At 44.5% G+C, this 14,301-nt stretch overlaps 3 protein-coding genes and 5 non-coding genes across 8 annotated transcripts; 6 read left to right on the top strand and 2 right to left on the bottom strand.

Moving 5' to 3' along the window:
- Nucleotides 1–117: 117 nt before the first annotated feature.
- Nucleotides 118–2,790, top strand: ADAT3 (adenosine deaminase tRNA specific 3). Its single transcript, XM_063137926.1, has 3 exons — nucleotides 118–330; nucleotides 446–647; nucleotides 1,645–2,790. The coding sequence occupies exon 3, from the start codon at nucleotides 1,673–1,675 to the stop codon at nucleotides 2,723–2,725; it is 1,053 nt and encodes a 350-aa protein (XP_062993996.1). The 5' UTR covers nucleotides 118–330; nucleotides 446–647; nucleotides 1,645–1,672; the 3' UTR covers nucleotides 2,726–2,790.
- A 4,266-nt stretch (nucleotides 2,791–7,056) lies between these two features.
- On the top strand, nucleotides 7,057–7,128 carry TRNAM-CAU (transfer RNA methionine (anticodon CAU)). The gene has a single exon. It is a non-coding gene; the product is annotated as a tRNA-Met (tRNA).
- Nucleotides 7,129–8,076: 948 nt separating this feature from the next.
- TRNAK-UUU (transfer RNA lysine (anticodon UUU)) lies at nucleotides 8,077–8,149 on the bottom strand. Its single transcript has one exon. It is a non-coding gene; the product is annotated as a tRNA-Lys (tRNA).
- Nucleotides 8,150–8,405: 256 nt separating this feature from the next.
- TRNAL-CAG (transfer RNA leucine (anticodon CAG)) lies at nucleotides 8,406–8,488 on the top strand. Its single transcript has one exon. It is a non-coding gene; the product is annotated as a tRNA-Leu (tRNA).
- Nucleotides 8,489–9,160: 672 nt separating this feature from the next.
- On the top strand, nucleotides 9,161–9,234 carry TRNAI-AAU (transfer RNA isoleucine (anticodon AAU)). The gene has a single exon. It is a non-coding gene; the product is annotated as a tRNA-Ile (tRNA).
- Nucleotides 9,235–9,689: 455 nt separating this feature from the next.
- TRNAM-CAU (transfer RNA methionine (anticodon CAU)) lies at nucleotides 9,690–9,762 on the top strand. The gene has a single exon. It is a non-coding gene; the product is annotated as a tRNA-Met (tRNA).
- Nucleotides 9,763–11,985: 2,223 nt separating this feature from the next.
- LOC134406485 (histone H2B 1/2/3/4/6-like) lies at nucleotides 11,986–12,402 on the bottom strand. The gene has a single exon (XM_063137934.1). The coding sequence runs from the start codon at nucleotides 12,398–12,400 to the stop codon at nucleotides 12,020–12,022; it is 381 nt and encodes a 126-aa protein (XP_062994004.1). The 5' UTR covers nucleotides 12,401–12,402; the 3' UTR covers nucleotides 11,986–12,019.
- A 432-nt stretch (nucleotides 12,403–12,834) lies between these two features.
- LOC134406484 (histone H2A type 1-E) lies at nucleotides 12,835–13,269 on the top strand. The gene has a single exon (XM_063137933.1). It carries the CDS (start codon nucleotides 12,849–12,851, stop codon nucleotides 13,236–13,238), a length of 390 nt encoding a protein of 129 aa, XP_062994003.1. The 5' UTR covers nucleotides 12,835–12,848; the 3' UTR covers nucleotides 13,239–13,269.
- Nucleotides 13,270–14,301: the final 1,032 nt, after the last annotated feature.

Raw genomic sequence — 14,301 nt, 5'->3', positions numbered from 1 at the left:
GCTCTAGCCTCCTCCTTGTCTTTCCCCCGGTCGCCTGATAGCTCCACGATGTGCGGTAGGAAGTGACCGCTCTAGAAAATTCTCTCTCTATGGGCTTATGGAAGTGTTCTGATTCACTCCCCCCCCCATTCATCTAATCGAGTGTGGGCGGGGGGGAATTGGTGGCCAATCAGTTACCTTTTCATGGAGGCAGTGGAACTTCGCTAGCCAATCAGCGTTAGAGTCTGTCCCGCTGCCCGGGTTCGGGGGCGACTGGAGAGAAGCCGCGTGCTGGTGAGCCGCGATAAGAGCCCTCTGCACATGCGTCGAGGAAATATTGCGGTGCGGGAGGTTAGGTAACACTTTTGCGGGATGCGTCGGAATCGTTGTATTAATATTGCTAATAATAATAATAATAATAATAATAATAATAATAATGCGAATAATTATTAATTGCATTAAGCAGATGTGAATATCTGCTGTAGGAGAAATGGAATAAGGAGAACGGTGCAGCAGGCTTCCCCTCCCTTCCTTGTCCATCATGTGAAGCAGTCTTCAAGAACGTCGTGCTGCTGAGCATGTGCAGAATTCCTCTTGCTCAGGGACGAATAATTACACCTCCTTCGCCACATCTGAGGGCCTGGAGCCCCAAGGATCTCTTGATAAAAGTAAAAAAAAAAAGTGTTTGTTTACATGTGTCTGAGTATTTGCCTTATAATGGCCTAAGTGGCAGTGACATCATTATTATTATTATTATTATTATTATTATTATTATTATTTGCATTTGTATACCACCCCATAGCCGAAGCTCTCTGGGCAGTTTAAATAATATTAAGGCACTTAAAACAATATACAAAAATTAAAAACCACAAAAACGTACAATATACACTTACATTTAAAACCACTATAACAACTTTTAAAAACAGACCTAGGCCCTTTCTACACCTAAGGATTATCCCAGGAAAATGGACGGATCATCCCTGCCTGCTCTTGGGATACCCTGTGTGTCATTTGCATGCACAGGGATGATCCCCAGGACAGACTATCCTTGAGGGGGGGGGGGGGAAAGGCAGGTCTAGAAACGCCCCCAGGCTCATTTCCTAGATGAGCCAGTGGCCCAGAGGAGGAGAGGCTCCCTGCCCCTGTATCGATTTGCTGACAAATATATTCTCATTCCTTTTGTGAAATGTCTAAGTAGAGGGGGCTGGCTTTATTATTATTATTATTATTTATATAGCACCATCAATGTACTATATAAATAATAATAATAATAATAATAATAATAATAATAATAATAATAACAAAGCCAGCCCCCTCTACTTACAGGATCTAGAAAATGTTAATATTAAATATTAGAAAATATCTGTGCACCTAATGAGTAGCTACTGAATATTATTGGGAAACATTGAGATTAAAATATTGATATTAGAAATATTAACTAATAATTATAATACACACTATTGACCTTTTGCCTACTCTTAAGGAAGAATAGGACTGCAGGTGCAGCAACTTGTGTGGCCTCAATCATTGTATATTTATGTTACTTTTTCATTTGCAGCATTCCCCCCCTCCCCGCTCTTTAGCCAAAAAAGGTGACTAACTAAGACTAATAATAAGACATTTGTTAATCTCGGTTTTGATAACCTGATGTTTTCTTTCTCCAAGAGGCTGAGGTGGGAATGTATCTTGCCCAATGGAGCCAGACTGTAAGCGCCAGAAGATGGCAGAACCCTGCAATTCCTATCCTTGGGAAGTGCTACCTGTTCTTTCGGAGAGGGAATCCCAGAAAGTCACCTTACTGCCAGTCTATGCCGCCCCTGTCCTGGACAAGAAGGAGGCCTGCCGGCTGGTGAAGGACGTTTCTGCCGTCTACCCGCTGAGTGACCACCCGCACTTGAAACGTGTTCGTGCCTGTCCCTCTGTGGACAGCCCGCACCCGCTGGAGATGATCCTGTGCCCAGCGAGCCTCAAACGAGAGCAGGACGACGTGCCTTCTCTCACCGAACTCTTCCCCGATGGCCGAGTCGTCCTCTGTGGTTTGGGCGAACCTTTTTTGACTCAGGTCCCGGCCTCCCCACCCTTGACGCGTCCCCAGTACGAGGAAGCGGTTTTGCATTGGCCGGTCTCTTTCCATGAGAACAAACGCATCAGCCAGGCCATCGACGGCTCCCTCTTCACCGACTCGCAGAAGGCCGCCATGCAGAACCACATGGAGTTGGCCATCCAAGCTGCAAAACAGGGAGCAAGGCTGGGCTTGAAGCCGGTGGGGGCCGTGGTGGTTGACCCAGCCAGTGGGAAGGTTCTGGCAGCAGGGCATGACTGCAGGGATGGCCTAAACCCGCTGCTGCATGCTACCATGGTCTGCATCGATCTGGTGGCCCATGCCCAGGGAGGCGGGGCATACAGCTACAAAGATTACCCAGCCTGCACCTTCCTTCAGCTGGACAGCAGCTCAGGCGGTTCTTCCTCCTTCAGTGACGGGCTTCCGTATATTTGCACTGGCTATGATATGTACTTAACCCGGGAGCCTTGCGTTATGTGCGCCATGGCACTGGTGCACTCACGCATTGAGCGCGTTTTCTATGGGGTGCCGTCCCCTCATGGGGCCCTGGGGACCGAGTATCATATCCATAGCCGCAAAGATCTCAACCACCGCTACGAGGTCTTCCGGGGCGTCCTAGAAGATCAGTGCCGCTGCTTGGTGAAGATTTCGGCTCTTAAGGAATCAGCGAGAGAGACTGATTGAGGGGGTTGAGGAGGCGTTTTATTCTTACGCTTTTTTTAAAAAAAAAATACAGTATTTTAAGAACAGTCGTGGTGTGTCTGCGGTAACTGAGAGTTTGTAGGTTCGGAGGTCGATGGGTGAGATCGCCCAGGTTTATGGCACTGCAGTGCATAGAATCATAGAATAGCAGAGTTGGAAGGGGCCTACAAGGCCATCGAATCCAACCCCCTGCTCAATGCAGGAATCCACCCTAAAGCATCCCTGACAGATGGTTGCCCAGCTGCCTCTTGAATGCCTCTAGTGTGGGAGAGCCCACAACCTCCCTAGGTAACTGATTCCATTGTCATACTGCTCTAACAGTCAAGAAGTTTTTCCTGATGTCCAGCTGGAATCTGGCTTCCTTTAACTTGAGCCCGTTATTCCGTGTCCTGCACTCTGAGAGGATCGAGAAGAGATCCTGGCCCTCCTCTGTGTGACAACCTTTTAAGTATTTGAAGAGTGCTATCATGTCTCCCCTCAATCTTCTCTTCTCCAGGCTAAACAGGCCCAGTTCTTTCAGTCTCTCTTCATAGGGTTTTGTTTCCAGACCCCTGATCATCCTGGTTGCCCTCCTCTGAACACGGGAAATAACTGGCAGGGAAAGTTGTCTGCTTCACATGCCTAAACCTCTTCTTAAAAATAGTCCCGTGGGGAGTTTAGGACTTCGTGGGTGAGACCTGCAACAAAATGTTGCAGCGTGGCGTGCTAGAATTCAGAGAGCCAGCCAGCCAGTCAGGCAGGCGTGTCCACTACCACAATACTTCCATTCCAAAAGTCAGCTACAGATCATTCTCAGTGCACTGGAGCTGTTTGGATTCCCCACTAAAGTCTGTTTGTAGTTCTGCAAACTCTGGGTTTCCCACAATCCTCCTGTTACCTCCCTCTTGTGCATAGATAGCACCATTTTGGCTAAATAAGCATTCAAGCCCAGAGTATCAGTTCGCTATGAGTATTTAACAAGCTTTCCCACCAGGTGTCCTCTGGAAGTTTTAGACTTCTGCTTCCATCATTCTTGATGATTTCCCAAGCTGGTTGAGGCTAATGGGAGTTGTCCAAAATGTCTGCAGAGCACCAGGTTGGGGAAGACTGTACGGGAACTCCTTTGTTTGGAGGTTGAAGGCAGACTGTGTGCCTAGTATTGCACCCAGTACCCTGAATGTAAATGTACTGATAATTCCTAACAACATCTTCAGCACCTTCATAAAATTACCTGTGATGCTTAAAGTTGTGGTCAAGTGATGATAACGTTACAACTGTGCATCAGGTAATGTTACAACTCTATTGGTTTATTGGCCCTGTTCAGAAGACACCTTAAACCATGGCTTTAACTATTGTCGTTAAAGCCATGGTTTAAGGTGTCTTCTGAACAGGGCCATTCCCTTCAAAGGTGCAACAAACAGGTATACACTCCCACCTTTCTTTCGAGGTAGAACAGACTAGGAGGTGCCCTTTAAGTTATTTACGCACAGGTAACTGCAACCACGACATTTACTCCCTTAAATCAGGACATGTGGAATCCAGCTCTGTACTATTTATTTCTGGAGAAGGACATACCTTTTAGCCAGCTTCTAATGATCTACCCTTAAAAGGTTATTGTAGCAATGGATAGATGGCTAAGACAGGTGAGTGACTGCATTCAGACAACACATTAGTCGATGGTGGGTGGAGCAGTCAACTCCTGGTTGGGTTCTCTCTACACGACATGGTGCCACACCCCCGTGAAGTAGTTGAGGCTCGCGTTGAGTGGATTAATAGTCAACCCGGCATTTGATTGACACAGTCTCCGCTCCTCTCCCTGCCCTCCCTCAGTCCTCCCTCAGAATATCTTCAGCATAAGACTTGTCTTGGGCACGTAGTAGTAGTACGTCCTCAGATAATCAGAGATGAAGTGAAGTATGCTCAAAACGACGCCATTTTTATGTCTGCTTGTGTAGTGGGACCGATCAGGTCTGCTTGTGTAGTGGGACCGAAGGTCATGTATTTCATGGTTTAAATTGTTGTAAACATCCCAGAGAGCTTTGGCTATTGGGTGGTATAGAAGACAGTAAATAAATAAAATAAAGGCCCAATGAAATAGGATCCTAGCTGGCTTAGCTCCTGCACTATTAATTATTTATGAATTTATTTATTATTAGCATTTTTATCCCACTCCGCAACCAAAAAGTCTGCTGGCATGACTTACATATAATCAGCAAAATAAGATAGCCCTAATAATAATAATAATAATAATAATAATAATAATAATAATATTTATTTCTTACCCGCCTCTCCCTTTGAATCAAGGTGGGGAACAACATTACAACAGGAATCAATACGTCTTAAAAATTCATGATTTAACATTGATCTGGATAGGCCTGTCGGAAAAGGCTAGCCTTTAAAGCTGCCTTAAAATCACACAGAGAGCTAATTTTACGAATCTCCTGCGGCAGGCCATTCCACAATCTGGGGGCAACAGAAGAACAGGTCCTCTGGGAAACTGATGTCAGCCTAGGTTTAGCTGACTGAAGTAAGTTCACCCCAGAAGACCTGAGTGTGCGGGGCAGACTATATGGGAGAAGGCGATCCCGCAGGTAACCTGGACCCAAACCATTTAGGGCTTTAAAGGTAATGACCAACACTTTGTACTTTGCCTGGAAACTAATTGGCAGCCAGTGGAGTGATTTTAATGTGTTGGGGTAATATGCTCACCCCTAGATGTACCGGTGACCAACCTGGCTGCTATATTTTGAACTAGTTGAAGTTTCCGAACTAGGTACAATGGTAGCCCTGTGTAGAGCGCATTGCAGAAGTCAAGCCTTGAGGTTACCAGCGCGTGCACTACTGTCTTTAGGTCTTCTGACTCTAAGAAGGGGCGCAGCTGGCGTATCAGCTGAAGCTGATAGTAAGCACTCCTGGCCGTCACATCCATCTGGGCTGTCATTTGGAGTGACGGATCCAGGAGCACCCCCAAACTGTGAACACAGTTCTATCTACCTATCTGCAGGCTTTCAATCTAAAAAGACGTGATGCACAAGGAATAGGGAAGGGAGAAAGGTAGTTGATTGCGTTTATTTATTTTATTTATTTATTTAAGGATTTTTATGCCGCCATTCAGCCAAAAAAGGCTCTCACGGCGGCTTACAAAAGTATTTCTTGACTGTCCCTGCCCACAGGCTTACAATCTAAAAGACATGACATAAAAGGAAAGGGGATTGGGAGGGAGGAGGAGGAGGGGGGAAAGGAAAGCAAATTCAGGCACTACAATATTAAATGCGTTGGAGATTTGTTATTATTTACAGTATTTATATGCTGCTCTATCTCAATTTATTTTATTTATTACACTTATATACCGCTCCCATAGCCAGGGCTCTCTGGGCGGTTTACAGAAATTCTAAAATTAAAATAAAAACGAGTATACAAAATTTAAAATTCTAAAACACAGAACATACACACATAAAGCATTAAAAACTGTTAAAAAACTAAACATGTGGGTGATTAAGATGTGCCACCATATGCCTGGGCAAAGAGGAAAGTCTTAACCTGGCGCCAGAAAGATAGCAGCGTTGGTGCCAGGCGAGCCTCGTCAGGGAGATTGTTCCACAGTCTGGGGGCCACCACCGAAAAGGCCCTGTCCCTCGTTGCCACACTCCGAGCCTCTCTAAAATAGATTCCGGAGCAGTGCACATAGGAATAAAATACTAAAAAGACAGATTAAAAACAGAAAATTAAAATGGTTCAATTTAAAACGAAGGAACAAGAAAAACAATGGCTGGTCAGTTGAGGAAGGCTTCCAGGAATAGAGTTGTTTTCGGGAGGTGCCGGAAGCAGCCTAGGCTGTTTCTACACCTGCCTTCCCCTCCCCGCCACCCCGGGGATCATCCTGGAATCATCCTTAGGTATAGAAAAAGGGTCCTAGTGTTGGTGCCTGCCTGACCTCCAGGGGCCAGAGAGAGCCTTTGAGTCGAAATGGGGCATTCTGAAGAGAAGTGGAGTGGTTTGAGGGGTTCGGGATTGCGGTTTCTGCTATAGAAGGGTACCCAAGGGCTCATCTACACCAAGCAGGATATTGCACTATGAAAGCGATATATAAAAGGTAGGAGCCACACTACTGCTTTATAGTGGTATTGAAGAACTTACGAGTTCTGCAGAAGTCTTCGTCGGGTTAGATGGGTCAAAAAGCAGAGCTTTAGGGGGTGAGGAGGGAAAATCTCAACAAATATAAGTGTTAAGCCAGATACTATGGCTACAAAGTTCTAGTTTTGAATTTATCATCGAAGTAGTACAATGCACGGTATTGTCCATTTAGGAATGTAATGCAACGTTGTTCCTCGAGAAGCAGAGTGGCGCAGCGGAAGCGTGCTGGGCCCATAACCCAGAGGTCGATGGATCGAAACCATCCTCTGCTAACTTTAATCATTTTGTACGTGGGCTTCGGGGATTGACATTTGAATTTGAAAACAATTTCGAGGGGAAAAATCTATTTAAATCAATATCTTGGCAAATCAAATTTAGTACAGCTAGTACACTTCCCAGGTGAGCCTTTTGATGGAAGCAGCTCCCATTCTGTTTTTCATTTAATGTCGTTTAACTTGCTTGGACAAGGGATGATTCCAGTGTTGCTCCTGCTTAGAGGAGACCCATTGAAACGAACGAAGCTTAAGTGAGCCTCGACTGACTTAAGTCCCATTCATTTCAATGGGTCTGCTCTAAGCAGGAGCAACATTGGATACAACCCATAGAGCGCTACAGAACCTACAAAACCAGACTTTAGATAATGATAATAATAATAATAATAATAATAACAATAATAATAATAATAATAATAATAATAATAATAATAATAATAATAATAAATTGACTTTTAATTCATCGGACGGATTGCTTGCAAAGACTGAAATGAGTTCTATGGTCATCAGTGATTGCAATTGGAATGGTTTTAACATCAAAGTCAGATTGATACTTTAAAAAAAAATAGCTAGTGACCTAGAGCAAATATTCCAAGGATTTATGTGTGTGGGTTTTTTTTTAAATATATATATATAATGTATTTTTTTTAAAAAAGTTACATTTAATTTTGTATTTCATATATTACATATATTTTAACGCGATATTCACCAAGCACAGCTTCTCATCTCGTTACCTAGACGTGTCTGTTTAATTTAGTCAGATACGGAAATCCAAGTACAAAATTGCAAAGTGCAAAAAAAGTTCAGTGCAAAATAGCACTTGTTTTGCTGTTCTCAAAGGCATTATCTGGATCATTTTGGGTTTTCTTTTAGGACTTCAAGAACAAGCTCGCTAAAAAACTTGAAAAAGAAATTAACAAAAAAATACTGGGGGAACAAAAAAGTTACCGCCCGAACAGGGACTTGAACCCTGGACCCTCAGATTAAAAGTCTGATGCTCTACCGACTGAGCTATCCGGGCTCTGCTAGAAACCTGTTTCAGAACGAGTGTAGTGTAGACAATTCGCGTGCAGATTCTCTTATTCCTTTCTTCGTTTCCCCACCACAAGCAGTAACATTTCCACTGTGCTTTGCAACAATGTCGATCCCTCTTCATTCAGTAGCAAAACCGGTTCAAAAATGCAGTGAAAGAAAGTAAACACTAAACCTGCATTCATAACGTGGAGTAGATCAATCCTCATACTATTATTGGAATAATGAAAACAAACCTTATAACTGTCAGGATGGCCGAGCGGTCTAAGGCGCTGCGTTCAGGTCGCAGTCTCCCCTGGAGGCGTGGGTTCGAATCCCACTTCTGACAACAATATTTTTTGCGTGCTGTCAAGTTATACCTGACTTTCTCCGAAAATAGGTTTAATATATTTTTCGGTTTTTTGCAGATAAGTGCAGTTTTAATGCCCAAGCACAGCCGTAATTTTCTTTCTTTTTTAGGATGACAAAATTGTGCTCAATTCCACTTCCATTAAAATCTTAGGTAGCTTTCTATTTTTTTTTGTCCCCCACCCCACCTGTCCCCACCCACCCCCAGCAAACAATAGGACTGACTGTTAAAGAGGAAGCGGGGTGGGTGGGGAGAGAAGGAGAGGGAATGAAACGGAGTAGCTGGAAGTCTGAACTCTACACTGCAACATTTTGTTGCAGGGGCTTGCTTGTTCTTTTTGTTTTGATGGTGTTTTTATCTCCTTTCCTTCCAGTCTTGCTGCGGAATATTGTCTAAATTTCATTGTCTTGTTTGTTTTATTTCAGCTGAAAAGAATGGTGTACAACTTGGAGTGAAAATGGAAGAAGTCTTTTGAAAAGACTCCCTTTCTCTAAGCATAACATTAAGGGTTCCAAGGAGAAAGAGCTTCCTCTTTGGTAGTCGTATTGTACATATTAATAGCGTTGTGGCGCCATCTAGCACTGTATTTTCAAGATTTCAACCGGCTCCTGTAACATTCAATAGAGAGCCAGGAAAACTGGCGGTTCAACTGGCCGGTTAGCTCAGTTGGTTAGAGCGTGGTGCTAATAACGCCAAGGTCGCGGGTTCGATCCCCGTACGGGCCAACGAATATTTTCGAACTTTTTCTATTTTTCCATTTCAGACCTTTCCCCCCTTCTTCTCCTGATTCACACAACCTTTTTGTTCATTCCGACAGAACTACGCAGGCATTTACTTTTGATAAACCCCTAGAAAAATGAATGGGAAACTTAACCGTGTAGTCCCTATGCATGTGTATTTAGATGTTTACAGTATGCATAGACTTGTGTAGTCTTAATCTTTCTCGCTTTTGTGCAAGCTCCTTCCCGTCCCGCCTTCCCCTTCTGTTCTGACCTGATTGCAATATGGGTGCATGTTGGGACCAGAGAGATAAAGCAGTTTTTAAAACTTGTATCAGTAATGGAACAGAGATGAAGCTAGTATCTCTCATCCAAACATTTTTTTTTTGACAGAATAGGAAATAAACATCATTCACAGAAATTCTCATTTTCCTGCAGTTTTAAAACTTTATTTTATAAGTGCCTTCTTAGCGCAGTAGGCAGCGCGTCAGTCTCATAATCTGAAGGTCCTGAGTTCGAGCCTCAGAGAGGGCAGTACTTTTCTCAAAACACGAATGAATGAATATCCTTTTCTTGCCAAGTATTTGTACTTCAGGGTACTTCAGTACCTGTTTGAAGCATTGGCAAAGAAACTTCTCCATCTTACTTCTACAGATGCCTTTCTGCCTGTTGGCTGCAGTTTGAAAACAATCTTATGTGTACAGGCGTACCACCTCCTACATCAGTGTCAAACTAAGTAACAGAAAAATTGTCAGAAAAGGTTCTATAGTCCAGGCCCGATTCAAAGTGCTGGTATTAACATTCAAAGCCTAAAATGGCTTGGGGCCAGGTTATCTGAAGGGACACTTCCTCCCATATGTACCTGCCCAGACCCTAATATCATCTTCAGGGGTCCTTCTCCTTGAGCCCCTGCCAAAGGAAGTGAGGCAGGTGGCTACCAGGAGGGGGGCCTTCTCTGCTGTGGCACCCCAGCTGTGGAATGAGCTCCCTAGAGAGGTTTGCCTGGCACCCACGTTATCCTCTTTTGGACACCAGGTGAAAACCTTTTTATTTTCCCAGTACCGTAACAGTTAATCAAGTTTTTAACTTTGCTGTTTTAAATCCCTTCCTAGAGTTGGAAGACCGAAAGACGGTTGTGCACGTGCTGGTAACTTCGAGGCTCGACTTCTGAAATGCGCTCTACATAGGGCTACCTTTGTGCCTAGTCCGGAAACTTCAACTAGTTCAAAATATGGCAGCCAGGTTGGTCACATCACACCTGTCTTAAAATCTCTTCACTGGGTGCCAATTAGTTTCCGGGCAAAGTATAAAGTGTTGGTTATCACCTTTAAAGCCCTACATGGTTTGGGTCCAGGTTACCTATGTGATCGCCTTCTCCGGTACAATCCGCCCTTCACTCTCAGGTCCTCTGGGAAGAATTTACTCCAGCCAACAAAAACAAGGCTGACAACTATTACCCAGAGGACCTTTTCTTCTGCCACTCCCAGTTTGTGGAATGGCTTGCCGGGAGAGATTCGTCAACTTAACAGTCTTCCAGAATTTAAGAAAGCCATAAAGACTGATCTCTTCTGGCAGGCCTACCCAGCTGAATTTGAAGATGCCTTTTTTAATGGTGTACTGCTTTTAATGATGCACTGGTTTTAATGTTTGAATTAGTTTTATGTATTTTATGTTGTTTTAATTGTGTTGTACCCCGCCTCGATCCAGAGGGAGAGGCAGGTAACAATATATTATTATTATTCTCTGCATTACTGCTCAGTTTTATCCTGGTTGTGCTTTTATATTGTACTTTTATACTGTGTTTTTATATTGTTGGTTTTATACTTTGAATTGTTTTCATGATTTTGATTTTGGGTGGTAGAAATGCAATAAATAAATGAAATACCTCTGCTTCTGCCTACCTGAATTTAGTATCCACCATATGTAAGAACATAGGAGTGCTGCTGGATCAGACCAAGGGTCCATCTAGTCCAGCACTCTGCTCATACAGTGGCCAACCAGCTGTCGACCAGGGACACACAAGCGGGACACAGGTGCAACAGCACCCTCCAACCCATGTTCCCCAGCAGCTGGTGTATACAGCCTACTGCCTCTGATAGTGGAGGTAGTGTTGGGGTACAGCTCTTATTATTCCTAGAGCATCTCCAGGTTTACTCTGCCTAAGATCTTTGCGAATCAGATTGCCTTTGTCTCTTCCCCAAATGAGCTCTCCCTTTGAACAGTAGCTAGGAGAAAAGGCTTTTTTCCTCACTCTCATAATACTAGCAGTAGCAGCCCGTTGCCCAGAGAAACCACTGCAATAAACAAACACACTCAAAGAGAAAAAGTAACTTCTTCACTTAAGAGCTTCTAGAATTCACTGCCTAAAAGCTGAAGACAGTTAAAATGGCATCCTACGCATGTTTAGGGGGGTGGAGAGTCCTACAACTCCCCCCATCCCCCATTTCCCTGCTCTAAACATGCATACAATTGCCTCTTAGAAGCTTAAGGGCATGAGTTAATAAGTATTACCCATGAGTTTGATTCCAGGTTATGTTTTGCCCCAAATTCACTTGGGAGCGAAACAGCAGTAAAGAGCTCCCTGCCCTAGTTGTGGGCTTCCTAGAGCCTCGTGTTGGCCAATTTAGGATCTAAATTAACGAGCACTTACATGTGTTTAAGAGCTTTATGTCTTCTAGCAGGGTAAAATGGATTTAGCAACATCAGCTCACTTACTGCTCAAGTGGGTGGCTCTTAAAAGAGCCCTTGGGTCTTGAAAAACACTTGGATTGGTTTTCCTGGGAAGGGAGAACTACTTGGAGCTGGTGTACTTGGTGACGGCCTTGGTGCCTTCGGACACGGCGTGCTTGGCCAGCTCCCCGGGCAAGAGAAGGCGCACAGCGGTCTGGATCTCCCGGGAGGTGATGGTGGAGCGCTTGTTGTAGTGGGCCAGGCGGGAAGCCTCGGCGGCGATGCGCTCGAAGATGTCGTTGACGAAGGAGTTCATGATGCTCATGGCCTTGGAGGAGATGCCGGTGTCCGGGTGGACCTGCTTGAGCACCTTGTAGACGTAGATGGAGTAGCTCTCCTTCCTGCTCTTCTTGCGCTTCTTGTCCCCCTTCTTCTGGGTCTTGGTGATGGCTTTCTTGGACCCCTTCTTGGGAACAGGCGCGGATTTCGCGGGCTCAGGCATATTCGAAACGTTGTCTGCTCAAAAGGAAAATCCTCAGATAGCATGCAGAGCACTGAGCTCTTGTATTTATAGGGGCTTTATGCAAATGAGGTGTCTGAAATACTCCAGCCCCAATTGGCTGCAACGCGCCATGACGCAAAAGAGAACAATGCAAAGTTTTAGAATTTTGCGCTTTCAGTCGGTGCTTCGACATTGGCCAGCTACTTGGCATCCTACCGTCCTATTGGCTGGTGTTTTCTTTAAAAACTTAGAATTCCTTCTATCATTGGCCAGGCTGGCATCCAGCCGCCCATTGGACGCTGAGTTTTAAAGGCAGACCAATCAGAATGCGCATTCATGAGACTTGGGAAAAGTATATAAAGAGTGGAGAAAGGGGGCTTTGCCTACTGTTGTGGTTGGGAGGAGTTTTTCTTGCAGCTCGTAAGTAGGATCAGTAGATTGTCTTGCAATGTCTGGACGTGGCAAGCAAGGCGGCAAAGCAAGAGCTAAGGCGAAGACTCGCTCTTCCCGCGCTGGGCTTCAGTTCCCCGTGGGTCGTGTGCACCGTTTGCTGCGCAAGGGGAACTACGCGGAGCGCGTTGGGGCTGGGGCGCCCGTCTACCTGGCTGCAGTGCTGGAATACCTGACGGCGGAGATCTTGGAGTTGGCCGGGAACGCTGCCCGAGACAACAAGAAGACCAGGATCATCCCTCGCCATTTGCAGCTCGCCATCCGCAACGACGAGGAATTGAACAAACTCTTGGGTAGAGTCACCATCGCCCAAGGCGGAGTGCTTCCCAATATCCAGGCTGTCTTGCTTCCCAAGAAAACCGAGAGCCACAAAGCTAAAGGAAAATGAAGCGTGTTGGAGGGCGATGTTTTAAATCATTAAAAACACACACACACCAAAGGCTCTTTTAAGAGCCACCCACAGTTTCAGAGAAAGAGCTGTTTCGCTACTAAACCTACTGCTAGAGAACTACAGTTAGACTCCAACATAAATTCTGCTTAGGCCCATAGAAATGAATGGAGCTTCAAGTTAGTCATGGCTAATTTAAGTCCCATTCATTTCAATGGATGTACTCCAAGCAAGACTTGAGCTGCATTTTATCTTATTTTTTTAAAAAAATCAGGTGAAGTGGGCTGGTTGTAAGTTTCTAGTTTTCCGGTGGGTCACCGTCCCTTTGGTAGGCAGGATTCACAGTTCTCCTTAGCTGGACAGATGGGGACAATAAAATATGTAATCTTTGGGATCCGGGAACAATTAAAACGTACCCCAGGGCAAGGACTTTACACGATGCAGTTCACAAGAGCTGAAGTTGTGAAAGAAAACATTTCCAGTCTAAATACACACACACAAAAGTCCCAGTGCGCGAATATACAATGAAAAGCTATTCTTGATACTCAAGTAGCAACTTTGAATAATCGGATTTCCTTGTTTTCAGTTCCCCGCGATTTAACAAACAACAAGCCTAATGTAACCATTTCTCTCCCCGCTCTCCATATAAGCAAAAACAGGGAGCGAAAGATGACACAGTCATTGGCTAAGATCTGGCTCGCGCGGGAATTTTGGAGAAAGTTTAAACCAATTGTAGCGAGCGCGGCAGTTTTGAAAGAGAAGTTTGGACCAATCATTTCCAACTATGGGAGATTTTTTTTGTCAAGCGGTTTAAGAAAAGTGGCAAGACTCTTGTGTGTGTGTGTGTGTGTGTGTGTGTGTGTGTGTGTGTGTGTGTGTGAGAGAGAGAGAGAGAGAGAGAGAGAGAGAGAGAGAGAGAGAGAGAGAGAGAGATTTCTTTTTTCCTTTCAGGTATAGTGCATTATTGGTCCATCTAATAGTTTAGCTACTCTAAGGTCTGAACCTCTGCAATTTCATAATTGTTGAGAAAAAGAAAGAAAGAAAGATAAGAAACACAAAAATA

The sequence above is a fragment of the Elgaria multicarinata genome, chromosome 11 (assembly GCF_023053635.1).
Source record: "Elgaria multicarinata webbii isolate HBS135686 ecotype San Diego chromosome 11, rElgMul1.1.pri, whole genome shotgun sequence".
NCBI classification, from domain to species: domain Eukaryota; kingdom Metazoa; phylum Chordata; class Lepidosauria; order Squamata; family Anguidae; genus Elgaria; species Elgaria multicarinata.
Note: the sequence above shows the minus strand (reverse complement) of the source record. Positions and strands in the feature narration are given on the sequence as shown.